This window comes from Hemicordylus capensis, chromosome 17 (assembly GCF_027244095.1).
Source record: "Hemicordylus capensis ecotype Gifberg chromosome 17, rHemCap1.1.pri, whole genome shotgun sequence".
In the NCBI taxonomy this organism is placed as follows: domain Eukaryota; kingdom Metazoa; phylum Chordata; class Lepidosauria; order Squamata; family Cordylidae; genus Hemicordylus; species Hemicordylus capensis.
The window spans coordinates 11,956,123-11,978,874 of NC_069673.1; the positions used below are offsets into that span (position 1 = coordinate 11,956,123).

At 50.5% G+C, this 22,752-nt stretch overlaps 1 protein-coding gene across 2 annotated transcripts in view; it reads left to right on the forward strand.

Moving 5' to 3' along the window:
• NUP214 (nucleoporin 214) overlaps window positions 1–18,118 on the forward strand; it is a 60,020-nt gene extending 41,902 nt beyond the window's left edge. Inside the window, exons 30-36 of one of the 2 annotated variants that reach the window (XM_053282155.1) lie at window positions 332–402; window positions 2,552–2,705; window positions 5,395–5,589; window positions 12,049–12,220; window positions 13,255–13,394; window positions 16,152–16,176; window positions 17,845–18,118. In XM_053282155.1, the coding sequence (XP_053138130.1) occupies window positions 332–402; window positions 2,552–2,705; window positions 5,395–5,589; window positions 12,049–12,220; window positions 13,255–13,394; window positions 16,152–16,176; window positions 17,845–17,878 (791 nt within the window). In that variant the 3' untranslated portion in view covers window positions 17,879–18,118. The remainder of the gene's footprint in view (window positions 1–331; window positions 403–2,551; window positions 2,706–5,394; window positions 5,590–12,048; window positions 12,221–13,254; window positions 13,395–16,151; window positions 16,177–17,844) is intronic. The other variant, XM_053282156.1, reaches the window with a different exon arrangement.
• The last annotated feature ends 4,634 nt before the right edge of the window (window positions 18,119–22,752 follow it).

A 22,752-nucleotide genomic window follows, 5' to 3' on the forward strand; every position in this document is an offset into this window, starting at 1 on the left:
GGGCAGCGGGGAGCAACAGGCCCGCCGGCCGGCAAGACAAAGCACAGCCAGTCAGCAGGAGGAAAATAAGTAGGGGCGGGGGAGAGAAAATGGCTGCGGCAACTCGAGGTGCAGATGCTCTGTGCCCGGCCCAACTAGTTTTATTTATTTATTTAGTTAACTTAGTTAGTTAACTTAGTTAACTTACTTGCTTTATTTATTTATATCTATCTATGTAAGCCGCTTTGGGAACTTGTGTAGAAAAGCCGTCTGTAAATATTTATAATCTATAAATATTCGTCGTCATCGGGCACTAAAGCGCTCTTTCTCTCTTTCCCTCCCCTTTCCCCAGCATTTGGTTCCAGCAGCACAGGTTCTGTGTTCGGGCAGGCAACAAACTCCAGCACTAACCTCTTCGGCCAGGTAACCTTTCCGAAATGACTGCCTCGGGGGTTTTTCGACAGGCAAATAGCAGGGCGGGGTGGAAGTGGGGGTGCTCCTTTTTTTAATTCACCGTGTACAATGCTGTAGGTTCGGGACCAAGTCCTGCTTCACACAGCTCGTAGGGAACTTCTGGCCTTCGCGGTCTGCTGCCAGGCACACCGCCCCGCACCAGCCGCGCCCTCCCCCCCCCCCCCCCCCCGACATCAGCACGCCAGCGCAGGGGACGTGGCAAACGCATGGCCCTTGCGCTCTCCGGCCGGCGAAGCACTTTCCCTCGCTCCCGAGGGAGAAAAAAGGAAGCATCCAGACCGTGGACCAAGCGCTCGCCAGCTGGAGAGGACGAGGGGCCCCTTGAGCTCACCCAGACATGCCCCCAGCATCCGTGTACAGAGACAGGGAAAGGTAGCGTGCGGGGAGGCAATGGCTGATGGAGTGGAGGGCCTCGCTGGACCCCGCAGCCCGGGAAGAGGAGAGCTGGTCTTGTGGTCGCCAGCATGACTTGTCCCCATAGCTAAGCAGGGTCCACCCTGGTTGCATTTGCATGGAAGACCACATGTGAGCACTGTAAGAGATTCCCCATAGGGGATGGAGCTGCTCTGGGAAGAACAGAAGGTTCCAAGTTCCCTCCCTGGCAGCCTCTCCAAGATAGGGCTGAGAGAGATTCCTGCCTGCAACCTTGGAGAAGCTGCTGCCAGTCTGTGAAGACAATACTGAGCTAGATAGACCAATGGTCTGACTCAGTATATGGCAGTTTCCCATGTTTCCTGTGTTCCTATGAATACCCCCCTGTCCCGCACCTGCTCAAAGAACCAGGCTGAGCCAGTTGAGGCAGGACTGAGGGCTTGGATGGTGCTGGCAGCCTGGCCGGCTGGTAAAAAGTGGAGGTGGGTCACCTTGATGGAAAGCTGGTCCGGGTAGAGATACCAGGTCAGAAGTGTCTCTGCTGGCTCCCAGCACTTGAGTATCTTGCTCAGTCATACATGTCTGAGACTCGTCAGCGCCTTAAAATGTTGCATTGGAGTTTGCATCAGGTCAGGTTCTGGCCCAGCCACCTCACCGATATTTACGAGTTGCAACTGTGCAGGGAAAGGAGCACTTTGTGGCAAGCTCTTGGCGGCGAGGAGCTCTCTAGACCAGGGATTCTCAACCTTGGGTCCCCAGATGTGATTGGACTTCAACTCCCAGAATCCCCAACCACAGGCCACTGGGGCTGGGGATTCTGGGAGCTGAAGTCCACTAACATCTGGGGACCCAACGCTAGGAATCTGGCCATTGTGGGGAGTTCTTGCACTGCTCAGGTATCCGTGTTTTCTTTAAATGCTTCACTGCAAACCTGACTGCCTAGTCTATGCGCCATGTGGGTCTAGCTTAATTTCTGGCCGGAGATAGTAATGTGTCTGCTGTGCTCACAGTCCCAGAGGCAAGAGGGCTGCTTGCCCTCTATGAGACCTGGCTGCTGCAAGGAGATCGCATCCTGCATCAGCCGGGCACTTGGGTCTTTACTGGTGGTATATAGCAGAAGGTAGCTCAGATGCTGCTGCTACACTCTGTTCTGCCTACCTGGGCATCCCAGGGGAGCATCTTCTCCCTTATGAGCCTCATCCTGCCAAATAAAGTTTTAGAGCAGCTGCCTAAGGCCTGGTCCAAGTCCCATCTTTTTTTTGGAAACCAGATTGTCACCCAGTAGGTGCGAGGCCTCCTGGATGGCCCCAGTGCTGGGCCATCTCCTTCCCCAGGAGGCCCACTTGTCTACCTTACTCATCTCGTCGCTTGTTTCAAAGACAGATAAAAACGTTTTGATTTCTCCAAGCCTTTGGGAGTTGGCTGTGTTTTTTTATGTTTCGCCTTTGTTTTTGCCATGTGTTCGTTTCGTTGGGTTCCTTTTGATGTAAACTGCTTTCGGCACACTTGTGTGGAAGAGTGGTAGATCACTGTTATTAGAGAGGGGAAATCTCCAGATCCTGTTGGTTCCACCCAAGTCCACGGCATCCCTACATATTACCTCTTTGGGTCCTGGCCCCAATCCTCAGAGGGCGGCGGCTGCTGGCGCCTTCCTGAGAGCCCGCTTCCAGCCTGTTGATCAGAGCCAGCCCAGACATCTTTCCTTTTTGATCTCGTTCCCTTGCAGCAGTCCTCTTCTGGTGGGGGTCTCTTTGGCTCTGGAAGCGGTGGGAAGAGTGGCGGCTTCTTCAGCGGCCTGGGAGGAAAGCCAAGCCAGGATGCTGCCAATAAAAACCCTTTCAGTTCCGCCGGTGGAGGATTTGGATCATCTGCCACCCCGAGTAAGTGCGGTCACGTGTTGCGACTTTACTTTTTTGCTTTGGGCTTGGCCCCTCACATGTGCATCCATCCCCTTAGGCTTTTTTTCAGGGGGGGGCTTTGCCTTCCATGGGCCCCTCTCCTACCTGGGTGAGTTCTCCCCTAAGGATCATGGCGAGGCTTCCCTTGGCAGTGGGAAGGACTGGGAGAGAAGAGGCACCGATGGAGCAGCTCTCTTGTGGCGTGTAGAGGGGTCAGTAGTGTGCCCTCAGCCACTGCCCAGCCCTGCCTGGGATGACTAGCACCAAATGGCACCTACTCCATGGGAGTGGCTCAGTCCTCGGTGGGATGTTCATCTTGCACTCCTTCAGTGGAGTGCTGTATTGATAGCCTGCTCACATTTGGAACAGCAAGAAACCAAGGGACTTGCATGTATGTATGGGCTGGGTCCAAGTTTCAGGCCAGCCTGAAACCTTAACAGCACCAGGAGATCCACAGAAGTTTGATTTCGGAAATGACTGGGAAATGGAAATCATGTCTCTTGGGAAGACATCCCCCTGCTCCGGTTGCTGAGTGACACCAGTTAAAGGTTCTGGTTAACTTAACCTAGATTCAGGTAGGTGCCAACATAAGCCTTAAACCTGGCTGAACTTCAAATGTCCTGCTGAAGGACATTTGTGCTGGATGAAAGGGGGGACTACCCCTGCTAACTGGGCAAAGAGGCACCTTTTTAACGTAGGTGATTCTCTTTATTTAGCAGGGGGAGATCAACTATCCACCCCCAGTGCATCATCCCTCCAGTGACTGTTGCTGGGGTCTGTCTTACATTTCTTTTTAGCTTGTGAGCCCTTTGGGGACAGGGAGCCATCTTATTTATTTGTTGTTTCTCTGTGTAAACCACCCTGAGCCATTTTTGGACGGGTGGTGTAGAAATCGAATGAATGAATGAATGATGGAGAGAACGTGCTCTCCTGTGGTCCACTTCCCAGTTTTGAGAGCATCCGTATGTGCTTCAGCTGAGTTGGAGAGAGGATTTTCTATGTGCTCAGAGGAACCGGGGTGGCGTTCTTCTACACGGGAGGAATGTTTCCGTACACGGGTTGCTGCTGCTCCTCCCGGGAGAGGGCAAACTACAGCTGAGCTTAAGCACTCTCCTTTGCCTTTCCCATCCACATTTACCCAAACACTCTGCCATCTGCTGAAACACAGGAAAATGCCACAAAGAGTCCACTCCTCATTCTTCTAGTGGGTCAGAGTGGCCCTCTCCTGATGCAAGTAGCCAAAGAATGCTGGCGCCCTCACCACCCTCTTGAGCCAGAATCCATTCAGAGAAGACCTGCTTGGCCAAACTCCAGAGCCTCACGTAGAGACAATGCCTTAACAAAGGGTGCCCCTCCAACCCTGCTCCCTGCCGAAAAGGGTTCAGGTGCTAATGTGCACCATGGCTGTGGGACCCAGAGGCTAGTAGTGGGTGGTCACTCGCAACCGTTTGTCCACATCTAGGCCAAAACATCAACATGTTCCCAGGTTGTGTTCAAACCACACATGATGTTTAGGCCTAGATGTGGACAAACGGTTGCAAGTGACCACCCACTGCTAGCCTCTGGGTCCCACAGTCAGGGTGCACATTAGCACCTGAACCCTTTTCGGCAGAGAGCGGGGTTGAAGGGGGCACCCTTTGTGGAGTGGAGGGTCATTCCTAAAACACCGGAACTGGTCTGTAAAAAAGAACCATGGTTTGACTCATGGGACGGTCACAGGACCATGGTTGGTTGCAAACCCCCGAGATAGACTCTTAGTCCAATCCTTCATTATTAACTGAATATCCTCAGCTCAGAAGTTCAGCACCATAATTTATTTCTCAGCTAATCCTCACAGGTGGCCTTGACTTCTAGCATTTTTGATAGGAATTTTGACACTGGGAATTGCCCATAAATGTTGGTGGTTTCAGGTGTCTCCTGCTCTTCAGAGAGTGGAACCCTGCTTGTTGTGATGGACCTGTAGCACTCCTCAATGCCATGAAGCTTTTGCCTGGACCTCTTTAATTCCAGACACAAGAGATTGGCTCAAACTGTCTGCAAAGTGTGTTGCAGGTGGCTTGGGTAATGAGATAAAACTGTGTAGTTAGGCAAAAGGAACAGTATTCCAGAGTGTGCAGCAAATGTTGCTAGTGAGAGAATTAAGTCCTCCGGAATAAAAGTCTTCCAGAACTTTTAGGCCCCTACTAACTGGGGCAAAGAGGCACCTTTTTAACCTGGTGATTCTCGTTATTTAGCAGGGGGAGAGTAACTGGCCCTCTCCACCCCCAGCACAGTACCTCCAGTGACTGTTGCTGATGTCTGTCTGTTTCTTTTTAGATTGTGAGCCCTCTTATTTATTTATTATTTCTCTTTGTAAACAGCTTTGGAAACTTTTACTGAACAGTGGTATATAAGTTGTTGTTGTTGTTCCAGAAGACACACACACACGCACACACCTCTCTGCGGGGCAGATAAGTCTAATAATCCACATTTGTGGCATACCGACAGCTCTCTTTCATTTGAAAAAGACACGTGCTCACCTTAGGCAAGTGGCTGTTTGCAAGTCTGGTATCTAGCGAAAGCCGGTGCAATTAAAAAACTTGGGTTTTCTCAGGATGTTGGGAGGTTTTGAGTAAGGAAGGGGCTCCACTTTCTTGATATGTAAACAAAGCCTTCTTTTTCCCTGCCTCAGATACGTCAAGCCTTTTCGGAAACAGTGGCGCCAAGATTTTTGGAGGCGGGTTTGGCACCACCACTACCCCTTCCTCCCCTTCCCCCGCCTCCTCCTCCTCTTCTTTTGGCGAGCAGAAGCCAACGGGGACTTTCAGTTCTGGTGGAGGGAGCGTGGCATCTCAGGGCTTTGGCTTCTCCAGCCCAACCAAAGCAGGTATTGATGCATCTCTATCTATCCTTGCTGTGTTGCCCTGAGAAGGGTCTCTTGTAGGCAGTGACTGAAAAGGCTCTTTTACCAAAAGAAGAATTCACAAGTTTTGAGCAACAGTTGGTGCTTTTTTTATTAGGGCCAACTAAAATATCACCAAGTGATATCAAGAGAGGAGAGCTGGTCTGGTGGGAGCAAGCATGACTTGTCCCCTTAGCTAAGCAGGGTCCACCCTGGTTGCCTATAAATGGGAGACTTGATGTGTGAGCACTGTAAGAGATTCCCCTCAGGGGATGGAGCCGCTCTGGGAAGAGCAGAAGGTTTCAAGTTTCCTCCCTGGCTTCTCCAGGAATGGGTTGAGAGAGATTCCTGCCTGCAACCTTGGAGAAGCCACTGCCAGTCTGTGAAGGCAATACTGAGCTAGATAGACCAATGGTCTGACTCAGTATATGTCAGTTTCCTATGTTCCTAAAGTAGTGAGCATGTTCTCCAATTTCACAGAACTCTTCCTCAGGCTGCATGTTAAGCAAAAAGATGGCAAGAGAAGAGAAAAATGCGTTCTCTGCTGCTGGGTGAGGGCATCTTACGTGGGTTCTCTTTCCCATGTGCTTCAGTAGGCAGGACTATGATAATTAGTACAAAGAAGCTTAAATAGCCTCGGAAAGATAGCCTTCCAGTCCTTATAGTCCTGCATTTCGCTTCAGAGGCAGCTTATCTCTTCCAGCCAAGGTTTCCTGATACCTTTCCTTTTTCTTTGTCTGCTTTTGTCCAGTTTTCCTCCCTTTGCTCCGTTTTTACCCTTATCTTTAAAAACAAACCAAAAAAAAACCCTCTTTTATATCCTTCTGTTCTCCCCCCTTTTACCTCCTGCATGGCCCAGGGGTCAGGCAGAATTCACCATATATTTATTACTAGAGGGAAGAAGACCAATCCGCCCCCCCAGAAACACCCAACCATTGACAGCACTCTGGCCTGCTAATAATGCCCTTATACAAATGAGAAATGGCTGCCCGGGAGGGAAGATACTATAAGATCTCCTATAAGGAGCGTGTCTGCCCTTGTGGTTCTGGGGAAGTGGAGTCAACTGCTCCATGTTATCTTGAATTGCCAGTTTTATCCAACTTTGCGGGAGAGATATAAAAGCCCTTATACAAATCTATGGTGTGGCCACATCTGGAGTACTGTACATGGTTCTGGTCATTGTATGTAGAACTGGAAAAGGTACAGAAGAGGGCAACCAAGATGATCAGGGGCCTGGAGCACCTTCCTTATGAGACTTGGCTTAACTTCTGTGCCTGATCAATTAAAAATCTGGGGCTTTTTAGTTTAGAAAAGAGGCGACTAAGGGGAGACATGATAGAGGTGTATAAAAGTATGCATGGTGTGGAGAAAGTGGACAGAGATATTTTCTCCCTCTCACAACAGTTTCATGGTCATCCCATGAAACTGAAGGTCAGGAAAATTAGGACCGACAAAGGAAAGCACTTTTTCACACAGCGCATAATTAACCTATGGAATTCTCTGCCACAGGATGTGGTGATGGCCACCAGCCTGGATGGCTTTATAAGGGGCTCGGACAAATTCATGGAGTTCTATCAGTGGCTACTAGTCTGGTGGCTATAGGCCCAGGTTAGCTGACAGAGCGCCTTTCTCAGCAAGATCCCCACTGCTCATTAAGACCATCAGGAGGGGTCCGTCTCTGGGTGCCACCCATTCGTCTGGCAGCAGCTTGGAATTGGGCTTTCTCGGTTTAGATAAATAGCTTGCTTTAAAATGTTCACCTTTTAAATAAAACCCATCAAGAGAATGCCTCACGTCGTCCGGCTTCCTCTGCCATCTCTCTGGCGTGAACGGGCCTCCTTCCCTCAGCATCATGATGCACGGCCTTAGAAGACCTTGGAATCGTGTCCTTGGAATGATTCCTGTCGTCCTCCGTGGTCTCTTCACCCATGGAGCTGTACGTGAGCACAGCTGCTTCAGAAACTTCTCAAGCTTTAGCCAGAAAACTGACATACTTCCCCACCACACACACACACACACACACACACACACACACACACACACACACACACACACACACACACACCTCTGCCCCCCACCCCTAAAGGGAGTGGAAGAGCCCCTTCCCACTCAGTTTTTTCTAACCACCACATGACCAGCACCTTCAGAGAATGCTCTGCAGCAATGTTCCCTCTAAGGCGCACACAAGTGCGTGCAATCAAACGCTTTTTGTGTCCACTCAGTCAATTTTAGATCCCACTCCGATTGAATCAGGAGGGTCCCACTCTGAATGCATGTGCACAAAAGCACCGCCTTGGTGCCGCGCCCAGAACAAAACTCCGTCTGCACACAGATGAGAAAAAACTAGAGAACCCTGCCATGAAGTCCTTTGTGCTGTGGCTGTAGTCGGATCTCCTTCCTTGCCTCTCTTTCTCTTGCTTGGGTTTCTCTTTTGGATGTCTCTTCCCGGTTTGTTTTATTCAGTGAGTTAGATAACCTGGCAGGACCCTCTGGTCCCCCCCCAGGCAATGCTGCAGAAGAACCTCCTAGAGCCCTTTCGCCATCTGGAGTGCGGAGTGGTGATGCGAGATGACGAAACGCAGGGCAGGCTTCCCTGGTTGGGGGCACAGCCCTTGCTTTCTCCTGCTTTACGGCTGGTCGTCTTCCACATCGCACCCTCTTGTTTATAATAAAAGGATTCCACAAAGCTGGTGGGCCATCAGTACAAACAAGTGGCTCTTGGACAAAAATGTAACTAGATCGCTGATCTGCATTTAAATAATTCAACTGGATTCCTTCCTGGGTTTTTTTTTTGTGGTGTTGTTTTTTCCAGACACTACAACTAGGTGGTGTCTGTTACATTGGCAGAGACTGGAATTTCACCCAGGGTATTAAAACGCACCCCCAGTCAAAGAGCAAAATAAGTATCTGTTGCCAGTTCTTGGCCTTCTAGGAGCTGCAAGTGTAGAATGGAAAACGTCCGTGGAGAACTGTCCGTTTGTGATGGAGCGGTGTCGTTCATTCCATGGTAGTTCCATGCGAGGGATTGTTGGGAAAGGGACAGAAAACAAGAGGGTCACCGAATCGTAATGCTTTTCTATAAATATGCTGTGCAGCGGCGTTTGGGATATTGTTGAGTGTGTGACTGGTCACCTCATCTCAAAAGGGGGTATGGTAGAAATGGCCAAGATGCAGAAATTGGCAGCCAAATAACGGTGTTTGGAGCTTTTTAGTTGAGGAAGAAGACAAATAAGGGGGAATATTATAGAGGTTTTTTAAACCTTTAAGCATAGTGAGCAGAAGATGGGTGGAGAGGATTTTTCCCCTCCCTCTCCCATAATATTAGAACTTGAGGTAACCCTAATTTGACTATTGTCGTTGTTAATTTATTATTCCATCTGTGTGCGTGGTGCTTGACAGAGAGTGAGAAGACAGATTCTGGTCTAAAAGAAAAAACGCAGAGGAGACAACCGAGAAACTGGAGGGAAGTGGGCGCAAGGGAAGATTAGAGGAGGGGTGATTTAAGGTACATATTTAGGCGCGATGTAGCATTGAGGCTGGGGGATTAGGATGAAAGCTTAATGGGAAATGTGCATTTTGATGAGGGATGTCATGGAAACAAGAGGTGGCATCACAGAGGCATTGTGGGAGGGGGCTTCAGCCAGTGAGGGGGAGCAAGGGTAGCGACCTCGGAGGGAGCAGAGCACCTTCAGATGGCTGAGGATGCAGAGGCCACGGGCCAGGGATGTGTGAGTGGATTAGGGAGGGCAAAGCCATGGAGCTTAGGCAGGTTCTGGAAGTGGTTGGGAAACCCACGTGGCGATAGAAGAAGAGGCACAGAGATGAGGGGACTGAGGCGAGGTAAGAGAAGACCAGAGAAGGTGGCAGCGCTCAAGGTGCAAGGAGGCCAGGGATGGGCTAGAGTCCTTGCCGAGGGTCAGGCTGTATTTGCGTGACACTTTAAAGCAGGGATTCTCAACCTGTGGGTCCCCAGATGTAATTGGACTTCAACGCCCATAATTCCCAACCAAAGGCCACTGGAGCTGGGGATTATGGGAGTTGAAGTCCAAGAACATCTGGGGACCCACACGTTGAGAAACCCTGCTTTAAAGGGAGAATTTTGTGATTGGCTTAACATGCAAGAGGCCAAGGCTGGTGAGCTTAAAGCATTAAAAAAGAAGCTACCTGACCGTGTACTGGTGGAGAGTGACACTGTCCGTTAAGAAGGGTGAGCGAGGAAAGATGAGGCGTTCAGGCTTGGACATGCTGAGCTTCAGCTGTGGAGGAAGCATCCAGGTAGAAATCCCAGGAGGGCGTTTGGAGATGTGGGATTGGATGGTGGCAGAAAGTCCTGATGGCGGGAGGCAGAGCTCAATGTTGCCCGTGTCTAGCTTGCACTGAAAGCCATGGGACAGGATGAGATCGCCCAGGGAGAGTGTGTAGCGAGAGAGTAGCAGAGGGCCCAAAACAGAGCCCCGAGGACCCCAACTGGGAGAGGGAGAGAGCGTGATCATCAGGATCGAAAGTGGCAGAGGCCAAGGGAGAGGATTGCGGTGTGGGGGGGGCATATTTGAAAGCCATAGGGAGGGACTAGAGGGGTGGCACCACACTCGAGCGGTTGAAGGGTGGGCGAGATTGGCAGAGGGGTTAGCGTGGGTGGTTTCCTTGTTGGCAGTAAAGGAGGAATGGGACAGAATAGACAGTCGATCTAGGACAGATAAAAGACAGGATTTCCTTATGCAAGGCATCATTAACTCATGGGATTTTCTCAAGAAGATGCAGTGGTGGCTGTTGGTTTGCACCGCTTTAAAATAGGGTTAGATCAATTCTTGAGAGTTATGAACCAAACCTCCTCCTGAAGCAGCCTCCTCCCGAGTTCAGATGGCACTCTCTTGCCGAATTGGTAGGCTTCCGGTTGGCCACAGTGTGAAGCAGGATCTGGGACTAGATGGGCCTCTTGCTTTTCTCCATCAGGGCTTTGTAGGGTCTGCTGTGCGAGGTCTGCATATTGTTTCCGCTGTTGCCTGTGCCACTGACTTCCTGTGTGCCTGATGGGCAAGGCACTTAAGTTGGTTCCGCAAGAAAGGTTTAAAAGGGTGTGACATTTCCCCGAGTCTGTGCTGTGATGACACTTCTGATGCGGATGGCGTTCAGGTTTAAATTGCTGTTCCGAAGAAGGGGTTGGGGGGCTTCTCTCCTTTTGGAGCTTCTCTCCTGGGGGGTTTCTCTTCCCGTGGAGAGAAGCCCCCAGCCTCTGAGGCCAGGCTGGCTGTGTTCCACCCTTAAGTGCAAGCGGGAGCAGCTTTTGCACCCGGCAATCCAGATCCCATTCCAAGCAAAACGGAATCCTGCAACCTCTGTGACTTATGTCAGTTGAGCACCAGTGATCAGACCAGCGATCTGACCGCTATAAGACAGTCAAATGTTCCTAATGTCAGTTCAAAGCATGATTCCTGCCGGGGAGGCGTGGGGGACGCAGGCAGTGCCGTGCTTGGCCGGTCAGGTTGTGTGCAGCCTGCCTCTAGGGTGCGATGCTCAGCAACTCCTGCAATGGTTGCGGTTTTGCTGGCAGCATCAGAAACGCTGCTGTAGCAACGGCTGTCGTTTGCAGAGAGCTGGCGGCGGCTGCGGCTGCGGCTTCTTTGCAGGCAGGCTCCCGCAAGCGACACTGGCCTGTTCTAATTCATGTCAAGGGGATTTCTTTATAAGGACATGCCTGCAAAATCTAGCCACTCCTTTTGCAGTAAGTGCCACAAAGGATGCATCAGGCGAGCCGGAAGGGAACCCCGCCCCCCCTCGGTCTGTGCTTGCCTGTGCAAACGGGGAGGGTGCCTCTGGCCGATTTGCCATTCTGAAGACATCTTGTCTCTTTCATGCAGGTGGGAGGCTGAGATTCCTTCTCATGCTGCGTGAGGGTGGATGGCCGGAAGGCGCTGGATGGCAATAGATCTGGCATTGTCTTGCAGGCATCTCCCGCGAGACTGGCTGGGGCCTAGTCCTCGCGGAGGTGGCTCCCACTTCTTCGGCTATGACTCTGAACGGAAGCATTGCTGGAAGTGGTCCATACACGGTTGCAGAGAGTTCCCGGGGGCGGGATTCTTACACACGCAAGAGGGAGTCTGCCCCTGTCGGTTCCAACAGCCGGAATCCGAGCTGTTGTTCAGTCAGGCTCGGTTCCCTTTTAGTTGTGCTGCTTTCACAAAGCATTTTGCAAGTTCCCCCAGTCCTTCAGGCCTAGGACATCATGCAGGGCTCCTGGGAAGCCGCTCCTGGAGAAACTTCTGGAGTTCCAGAGCGATGCCTGCGGGAAGGAGAGCCGCCCCCCCCCCCCCAGCCTGGGGCTGTCGGACTTCTAATGGTGTTTTTCTCTTCCTCCTCTCCTCTGTGTCTGTCTGTGGCTGACTGTCTTCTCTTTATTTTTCTTTTTGTCTTGTGCCCTTTTTTGTTTGCCTCTGTTTTGCTCAGGTGGCTTCGGAGCTGCTCCAGTGTTTGGCAGCCCTCCCACTTTTGGGGGGTCCCCGGGGTTTGGAGGGGTGCCAGCATTCGGTTCAGCCCCAGCCTTTTCAAGCCCTCTGGGTTCGACGGGAGGCAAAGTCTTCGGCGAGGGGACGGCAGCGGCCAGCGCTGGAGGATTTGGGTAAGCCGCCAAAGGTCTCAGAGGCTGGGACATCCCCACCCAGGACTCTCTCCCCCCCCCCCGCCCCCTTTATTTATTTTATCTATTTTTTACATTTGTATCCCGCTTCTTCCTCCGAGGAAGGAGGCTCAGAGCAGTGTACAGGGTTATGTTTATCCTCACAACACCCCTGTGAGGTAGGTTAGGCTGAGAGAGACATGACTGGCCTAGAGTCACCCAGTGAGTTTCATGGCTAAATGGGGGATTCGAACTCGGGTCTTCCCAGTCCAACACTCTAACCACCACACTATGCTGGCTTTTTCACACAAGGTCAGCACCCCATGCCTTTCCTTTTCCTCCTGCTTTCCTCCCTCGCCCACCCCATATATATATTTATTATTATCTGTAAAATTAATTCCCTACATGACTAAGCCACAGAGCCCAGGGGACCAACATCGGCCCTCCATGTCTGGCAGCATCTTAGAGTGGAGTGCCACTTGAGTCCTCCCTGTGTCCACCCCCTGAATCGTAAGGGAAGGGCTGCCATGCATTTGTCTGGGGGTTACGGTACTGCCTGGTGTAGACAGGACAGTGGAGAAGGCCAGATGAGCTCTCAGCCCCCTCCAAGCCAGCAGAAAGACAGCCAAGGGCCTCCATCTCCTGCTTGCGGGGATCTCAGAGAGGTCTCTCTGCTCGTGTGCCTCTTCTCAGACCTTCATAGGTCTTCTCTCCCCCTCCCATTGTAGTACCATTTTGGGTCGCCCAATGAAATTGATGAGCCAGGGAGGTCCGAGACAGGCCAAAGGACTTCTTCGCGCCATTGATGGCTGCTGGCTTTAAAAAGGGACTGGGCCAATTGGTGGATGAACAAGTCTACCCATAGCTATTAGCCAGACAGAGGGACGTTGCCTCCCTGCCCTGCTTGTGGGGGAAGCATCGGATTGACCACTGTGGGAAGCGGGATGCTGGAGTGTCTGGATCTGGGGTCTGATCCAGCAGGGCCGTGTTTATCAGGCCCCCTTGCATCGTGTGTTCTCTCGCTCTTCTTCACGCAGCTTTGGCAACCCAGCCAGCACGGTCTCATTCGGCACCCTGGCCAGCCAGAACACCCCCACCTTCGGATCCCTCTCTCAGCAGACGCCAGGCTTTGGCACACAGGGCAGTAGCTTCTCCGGCTTCGGTTCGAATGTTGGAGGTATGAGTGCTTTGCGGGAGGGGAGGAGGGTGGCCCTCTTTGGCGCGGGATCCGTTGCCGTCTCTGCCGAAGTGCTGAATGGAGTCCTGGAGGCCCAGATCAAGTATCTCTTCTGCCCGCTCCCAGTCTCATCTTCCTGTGAAATGCATGCATGCATTTCGTTAGTTCTCTATCATGTTTATGTACCGCCTGATCTCCAGGCAGTGTACACAATTTAAAACACAGCAAATACGAAACAGAGTAAAAACAGTTAAAACAATGCCACGGAATAAAACTGTTGAAACAATTTCTTGGAATAAAGACAAACAAGTTTAAAATTCGTTTTAATTAAAAGCCTGAGAAAACAGGTGTGTCCGGAGGGTCCTTTTAAAAGCAACCAGAGAGAGAGAAGTTTTTTTATTTTGGCAGGAAGTGCATTCCAAAGCACTGGGGCAGCCACAGAGATGGCCTGGTCCCAAGTCGCCAGCAAACAAGCCAGCAGCAACCGTAACCAGACTTCCCCAGATGATCTTAATAGGTGGCTGGGTTCATGACAAAGAAGGCACTTAAAGTCAATTTTATATGGTCCCTTCAGGTTGTCCCAGTGACCAGTTTGGCGGCCTCATTCTGTACCAATTGTAGTTTTTGGACTACGTATAAAGGCACCTTGTAGAGTGCATTACAGAAGTCAAGCCTGGAGGTTACCAGCATATGCAACACTGTTTTAAGCTCATTTACCTCCAGATATGGACATCGCTAACATATCAGCCAAAGCTGATAAAAAGCGCTCCTGGCCACTGCCTCAACATGAGAAACCAGAGAGAGTTATGGATCCAGGAGCACTCCTAAGCTATGTACTACTTCCTTTTGGGGTAGTGTAATCCCATCCAGAACAGGCAGATGTAAACCATCTCTTGTGTCCCAACCCCCAGTCAGTACCTCCTGTCTTATTTGGATCCCTCACCCAGCCCATTACCACCTCAAGGCAGGCATTTAGGGAAGTTATGCATTTACCTGTCTTATACAGATGTCATGAAGGACAAGTGTTGTCCAAACACTTTGCACATTTTGCAGACATCCTTGGGGGGTGTCCCATAGGACTACAGTGAGGCTTCACTTGCAAGTAAATGGCCAGGATGCAGAGCAGGGGGCTACTAGTTCCACCCCCACCCCAGCAGTCCCCAAGTTCACCCTGAAGACACTTGCATGAGACAAGGCCAGGCCACTTGGATACTGTTGTGGGGCAGGCAAAACCTGCCCCTAGTCCTTGCACCATTATGCTGTATCCCTTATATGTGCGTATATATGCACGACCACACAATATGTGCACATGTACAAAGCCACACATCCCTCTCATCGTAATGACAGGCATTTTGTTAATTAGAAATAACGAAAAGCAGCACAAATAATTTCGGTTCTCTTTGAATATGTATGTTTGGGGGTTTTGCCTTAAAAGGGAGTTGGATGTATTAAGGGGTGGGAGATGACGATCATCTGAGATGCAGTGCGCCCCAAACTCTTGTCTCGCCGCCAAGACACTGGAGTTCATACATCCTCTAAAAGTGGCAGAGACAGAAACGTGCTTTGTTTAAACATCCCTTTACAAATTTTATTTCATTTATTTACCCTATTTTTGTTTGTTTGTTTTAAGCATCCCTTTTTTCAGAACTTGTTTTTCCAAAGCTGAGATTAAACCCCCAGAATTTAGGGTGGAAGCTAGAAACCCCCCAGAGCTGTTAGTGGGAGGGCAAAATGCTTCCTCCCTGCTGGGGGGAAGAGGTCTCTTGCCTCTGCTCCTGGGCTTTCTCTTGGCATCTGCCTGGCTGTGGTAGAACAGGAGATTGGTCTCGATGGGCCCAGATTTGGTCTGCTCCAGCATGTGAACCCACACAGCTCTACCTGTTGAATAGTCAGCCAGGGCAGGAGAGAGAAGAGCAACTTGAGCCTTGGGTGCCCCCCTGGCTTGCTACTGCAGTGACTGCATGCAAAGTTTTCACCCCCTTGTTATGGTCTCACCTGCAGCTGGTCCCCAAATGTTGGGTCTCTAGCTGGTAGGTTGCAGCCTACAACTGGGGGGCGCTCACACCCGCATCACTGTGACTGAGAGGAGAAGGATGGACAGAGAGTGGGGGAGAGGAGAGGGAAAGGACCCTCTAGACTAGGAGCAGGCACTCTTGGTTCTCCAGCTGTTGCTGAACTACAACTCCCATCGTCCCCTGCCACAGTCTTTTGCATCTGGGAATGATGGGAGTTGTAGTGCTAACTTGGCAAAGAGGCACCTTTTAACACGGTGATTCTGTTTATTTAGCAGGGGGAGAGTAACTGGCCCGATCCACCCCCAGGACAGTACCTCCAGCGACTGTTGCTGGGGTCTATCGTATGTTTCTTTTTCTATTGTGAGCCCTTTGGGGACAGCGGATCCATCTTATTTTTATTTATTATTTCTCTGTGTAAACCACCCTGCGCCATTTTTGGAAGGGCAGCCTAGAAATCGAATAATAAATAATAATAATAGTTCAGCCACCGCTGGAGAACCGAGGCTGGCTATCTCTGGTCTACATACTCAGGATCATAAGCAAGTAGACGGTGATGATGTTGAACATGAATGACAAGCTGGAGCGAAAGATGGGTTCTGGAGTGTAGAAAAGTGGAGGGGCGCTGGGTTAGGGGTCAGAGCATCTTTGTTGAGGGGGTGTGGTTTTCCGTTGGACCTTTCTGTCATGTGTGTCTTCTATGTAACTTGCTTTCCATGTAATTCTTTCTTTTTCCTCTCCACAGGCTTTGGCTTTGGCTCGTCTAATGCGTAAGTCCCTGGGGTGTGTGTGTGTGTGCGCGCACTGCTTTTAAAACGGCTAATCCTAGTTGATTTTTGAATGAGCAAGAGAAGATCCTGGCTTTGTTCACGCACTTGTTTCGCCTCGTAATGGCATTAATGAGAAGCTTAGGATATAGGCAACATCTTTCCTCTTCTGTGTTTCCAGTCGAGCTGATCCACCCTGTGAAGTCTCTCTTTTTTTTTGCTCCCCGTCTAAATGATTTTGACAAATGGAGCTTTGGAGAAAGGGGAAAGGAGAGCCTCTGGACTGGGAAGGTGCCGGAGACCTCCTGTTCAAACCAAGGCCAAAGCGAAGTGGGGCTCCCCTGCGGCCCCAGACATGGCCCCTTATTTCCATGAAAAAGAGGGATGTTCTCAAGGAAAAGCCGTCTCTCTGGCATTCGCCTTCCTCCGTGTGCACAAGCCGCCCGGCAGATGCCACGGCCCCCTGCAGGCCGGTGGCCAGTTCTTAAGGAGAAGGGCTGGAAATTTTTCAAGCTGAAAATATGGCTGCCCTACAGGGAGGGAATTTTGTCCGCTGTATTGTGTGAAGCCTCTGGGTGAGCTGCCCCTTATGCCAGGGATGGGCGGGGCTGGGAGATTATGGGTGACTCTGGCAATGAGTCGCCCATCTTGTCACCAGCAATGGGTGACAATTGTTACTCATTGTCACCCATCTGACAGTGACTACCAGCTTGGATGGCTTTAAAAGGGGCTTAGACAGATACATGGTGGACAGGTCTGTCAATGGCTACTTTTCTGGTGGCTGTGGGCCATCTCCAGCCTCAGAGGAAAGATGCCTCTCAATACCAGTTGCAGGGGAGCAACAGCAGGAGAGAGGGCATGCCTGTGGGCTTCCTGTGGGCTCCCCAGAGGCATCTGGTGGGCCACTGTGGGAAACAGGATGCTGGACGAGATGGGCCTCCTTGGGCCTGATCCAGCAGAGCTGCTGTTACATCCTTATGTAATGGGCTGAGCTGCTCAAGAACCTACCCTTCAAAGACCTACTTTGGGAACTGGGGACGTGCTTGTCCTTCCAGCGGCCTCTTTTGTGGTTTACTAACTGGAGTAGTCGCTTCTGTGTACCCTGCTTCCACTTTCCGCCCCATCCTCGGTCATCTCCCTTGCATCTGCTGTCAGCAGCTCAGGGCAGGGACCTCTCCTCCATTAGTAGAAAATAAATCAAAACAGCAAAAGGGAATGCTCATGCATCTCAGGGTAGAGTATATGTTGCAGATCCCTGCCCCACACGGACAAAAATCATATCCCTTGGCGGGAGGCAGCTGCCCCAAGGAAGAGGACGACCCCCTCTTCTTCGCCTGGGGTGTGCCTTCACCAAGCTAAGGCCTAGAAAAACAGGCTTGCTTTCTGCTTTGCTTCGTCTGGCTCCATCCCTTGATCACCCGGGGCTTTTCCTGCCTCTTATTAGCAGCTAGCTAAGAAGCCCCTCTGGACCACCAAGGTGGCATTGGCCTCAATGAGCTCTGGGGATCTGGAGTTGAGGCACGAATTCTGGCCCAGCTCGTTCGTGGGTGAGCTCCAGCCGGGCCCGGGCGTCCTTTGCAAACCTCAAGACAAAGTCATTCCTGCGCAGGGCCCAGTTGGTGTTGGCAGCAGGGCTGTTGCGTCCGCCCACCGTTTGCTTGTGTCTTTCAGATCCACCTCTGGGTTTAGTGGCTGGAGAAGCTGAGGAGATGCCATCCCGGCTTGCCCCACGGCGGACTGACTGGAGCCCCCCCTTCATCGGGGCAGAGAGATCCGTTTGAGTGACGCACCCGGATGCTTGTTTTCCTTTTTATTTTTGAGCCTATGTTCTCTGACTTATCTGTGGGTTTGTTTTCTGGTTTGTTTGTTTTTTAAAAAGCACCTAAAATACTTTTTTAAAATGGAGTTGTTGCTCCTCTTTAAATAAACTATTTTCTCTGCTTCAGAGGCTGGTTCTGTTAGTCCAAAGCGTGGCATCTTTTTGCAGTGGGGCCAATTGGAGCGAGGGCTTCTGCATTTCGCAGGGCAAGGGGTGGGGCTGGCCCCCAGCACACTCTGGACATCTCTGTCATCCTCCCTCCCTCCCTCTCTGCCTGCCTTTTTTTTTTTTTATAAATAGATGTTGGGGCATCTCAGGTTGTTGACCCCGGGATTCCTGGCATGCCGCGTCCAGCACAGCGGCCTGCAGCACCATCTCAAAAAGGTCTCTTGTCAGCTGCGCTCTCCCAAATAGCTCGCATGCCACTGGCTCTTGGCTGGCACATGAAGCCATTCATTTAATCGCAAAGGAGATAGAGCAACTTTAGAAGCCTTTCTCACTGGCAGCGGGGGGAACCGCCCAAAGGAAGGGTCTCATTCCTTCAGTCCTCACACACTGGGGGTCGGTTGAAGCACCCAGGATCCTTCTTCTCCCTCCTCCTCTTCCCTTCATTAGCCCCCAGCATAGCCGGCTTATCGCTCTTGCCATCTGCCTCCCCTCCCAGGCGCCTCTGGGGCTTTGGCCTTGGGGGGCGGGGGTCCTTTTGGGCGGCGACTGCTTTCGCCAATGGTTGAGGCGACCAAGATGACCACTGTTCGTCTGGAACGAATGCCGACCAGTGGCAGCAGCTCCCGGGTCTCTTCTCCTCACCAACTTGGCGGGCGGGGTGGGGGCAGCTGTGGTGAGTCCCTGTCAGGGGTGTACCTGTTTGTAGTGAAAACACACTTCGGGAAAATGTGGATACTGCGGAGCATGCAGAGAGACCACCGGAAGCATCTCTTCCGTTCACTGAAAGCACTTGGCACGCATTGTCCCCATAATGCTTCCAGCGGGAGGTGCTCTGAGGCCACGTGGTGTGTGTCACCTGGGACGTCTTGGCTTGGATGTCGATTCCTTGGCCATGGTCTTTCTCAGTTCTTGCCTTCTGTTTTCCCACCGGTGGCAGGGAGGAACAATGCCGCCCCAAGAAGGTTTTTAAAAGCACCAGCGCCGGAGGGGGAAGAGTAGCGGGGGGGGGGGAGTACTACCACCCCCCTTAAAGAGACCCCCCCCCAGTGTCGGACCACGCTTCTGTGGTTCCATGCACATCCCTACTTGCTGGTTGGCCCAAGTGCCATTGGCTCTGAAACAAACTGCATTTGTGTGTTGTTTAGCACTAAGATCCACAAAGTGTCAATTCCTTGAACGGCATTTTGGCTTCTGATACATCAATGAGTGGGGAAAATTTGTTTATCTGCTGCTTATATCCATTAGGTTTATCTAATTATTTTTTTTAACTTAACTCTTACAACTCCGAAAGCTTTGTAACTTTAAAAAGTGGTTCTAGCTTAGTCTTACCTTGAATTTTACCTCATTTTGGTGGTAGGGTGAGCAACTTCTTATTTTGAGACGTTTTTGGGTTGAAAAATGGTATAACTCGAATATGTTCTAAATAATAACAATGCTGGTACTATTCAATAGCCTGTAATTCAATTACATATGGGTCAATGATAGGCTCTTGATTACCCCTGCATACACCTCCCCGCCCCACTCGTGTCCCTCATTCTGGCAATGAAATGTTGGCAACCCTAGTGAGGAAACCATCCTTTGTGTGCAAGAGGATCTTGCAAACGACTCCTCTTTTCAGCTGTGTCATGCTGGGGGAAATACAAACTGGTCAAGGATGCCTTTCCCCCACTACCTAGCCCACATATCCCTGTGACTGAGACGAGCTAGGGATAGTGTCTGAGGGCACAAATGCCTCAGGAAGGTGGCTGCTTTTTTGGAGAGGAGGAGAAGGAGGAGGGGGCAGCCATGTTTCCTGTTTTCCTCTCCACCTTCCCAGAGTGCTCGGGAGACACTGCTATCTGGTGGCTGTCAACAGCTGCAAAGAAGGAGGTGTGACATTACAACTGTTTCACATTGTAGCTTTATAAATAGAGCCTCATTAAGACAAGGCTTTGGGGACCGGGAGATTCCACACCGGGTCTCAAATCTTGGGCTAAGACATCTGCAGAGACTGGCTGGGGCTCTCGTAATATGGATTCCATTGCCCGAGCTGGAATTCCACAGGGGAGGCAAACATGCCCAGACTGAATTCCTGTTGCTATTACTGTCCACTGCCCCCAGCCAGCCCCCTCCTGAGATGCCACTGCAGAACTGCCGAGGAATCCTTTCCAAAGGGTTCACCGCTGTCAGTTGCAGCAGCAAAAGCCTTGTGGCCCCTTTGAAGACAAACACACACGTCACATGTATGGACACCAATCCACTTGACCAGATGTGTGAAGTGTCATCCTCAGGTGACGCTGACAGGTATGCATGGATAGTGAGGAAAAGGCAGGAGGAGGGATAAAATTGAAAAATCCAGCACGGTGTAGTGGTTAGAGTGCTGGACTAGGACCGGGGAGACCTGAGTTGAAATCCCTATTCAGCCATTAAACTAGCTGGGTGACTCTGGGCCAGTCACTTCTCTCTCAGCATAGCCTACTTCACAGGGTTGTTGTGAGGAGAAACTCAAGTATGTAGTACACCTCCCTGGGCTCCTTGGAGGAAGAGCGGGAGATAAAAATGTGTTTTTTTAAAAAAACCTGTGCAGCTTTAATAAACACTGACAATCCACACAAGAGCCATATTCAATCACTTTGGGCAATACTTAACGGCAACCCGGACTTAACAGATATTCAATACTTTGGGCAATACTTTCTCCCGTGTCATTAAGACATGAGTACACCATGAGCATGCACTTTCTAACCACCACCACCCAGCATGCTGTGGTTATCACATGCTTAGTTGCATGGCATGCAGAGGGAGGTTTGGCTAGACCCAAAGTATTTCAGAACAGCGGAAGGATATGGCTTAGTCAAATAAGGATATTTCTTATTCACATGAGAGCAGAGCTGGTTGGAAAGGATTGTGCAAACTGGTGCCCAATTTTCCTCCGTTAATGTGTCAGAAATGTGCACACCTGTAATGGTCCAGGAAACAATTGCTTTGCCTGAGCAACCTCTTGCTTCAACCTCTATTTAGATGAATTCCCATTTGGTGGTTTCATGCAAGATGAGTAGCTCTTAAACGTATCTTTATTGAGGAATGGTAACATTCAGTTTAGGAGCAACTTAAAGTGCTCCTAAACAAGTGCCAGGCAATGGGAAAATGTTCCCATGGGTTTCAGAATGTTCTGATTCTATCATTGTATGATAAATATAAAGCCTTAAACACTGGAGCTGGAGGATCACTGTTCTCCTGTATGAAATCCTCACCCCAGCACTTTCAGCACTGTATGCACCCTTTGATTAGGAAAATATGGTATCTCCATTGTTGTGGAGCAATGGAGTACGCTTCATCTGAATACTCTTCCTCTTATGCATCCTTCCAGAGGATGACAAATATCTGTTTGTCCGATGGTGCCTTTGAGAATCAGGCCCTTGCTAACGGAGAACAGAGCGAGCAGATTTGGGCTGGCTCTGTTTTTGAGCGTGATCCATTTGAGTCTGTATTTTTAAATTGACTGTATTTTTATTTACTCTGTAGGTGTGTGAGAGAGATACAATCATACATAAACACCATCAATTTTAAAAAATGGTAAATTATACAGTGGCTGATGGCCAATGCAGCATGATGTGGGTGTTGCCCACCGGCTCAGGAGGTTGCAGGCTCACCGTGACGGGCCAGTGGTGTTGTGCTTTTGCACAAGAGCACAAACATTTTGATTAGCACGTCTGCCTGCTGGAAATTCTAGTTAGTTTGGAAGCACATCACTTGCCGCGGTGGGGGGGGGGGGCGCTTATCGAAGAAGTTGCATCCTTCTGCATGGTGGTGTTCGCTGCACCAACCTACCGACCGCCTACAAGCAGTCTGGGTAGATCAGCGCATTATGTCCGCGGGTCACACCCTCTGGATTCTGGCAATGGCTCAGGGGGTGCTACTCTCCCACCCACCACCCACCCCTAAGAGCCATGCTGTCTGTAGACGGTCTCTGAAAGCCTTCAGTGTGGGTCAATCGGTTCAAAACAAAAACCACTCCAGCCAATTTTCTTTAAAAATCCTGCTTTATTGTTATTTTCTATTAAATAAAGCCTTGGTGTAGCTTGACTTTTTCTTTTCTTTTTCTAACACCTCTTTTTAAGCGTCCGACTTAGTACTTTTTTTTAAATTTAAATTTCTCACAGTATTTCTGAAAAGACTGACAGTTCTTATTGCTGCAACACAAATCCAGGCACAACTTTGAATAAGGTCATGATTACAGTCAACCTCCCCACGCCATCCCTCTCCCAACCTTTATGGGTGAAACAAGCTTGCCTTCCTCAGAGCCAATGACCTGCTCTCAGCTGGCTTCCTTGTCTATTTGTGTGAATAGGTGCCATACGAATGCCTGCTGCCATGAATTTAAGTCACAGTGTTGGGGGCGAGAGGTGGAGGAACGTGCACATCTTGTCCCTTAGGATGGAAGAGGCCTTCTAGTCTGGTATCCTGGGAAGGGGAGAAGATGGGTGCACGGGGAAAGTTCAGCCACTCTTAATGTGTGTCATTCAACTGGCTGGTTCCACTCTGGTTCTCACTGGTTAGTGACAGGAGAATCGATCTCACTGCATCCCGAATGAATGCCGAACTTGTGCCATGAA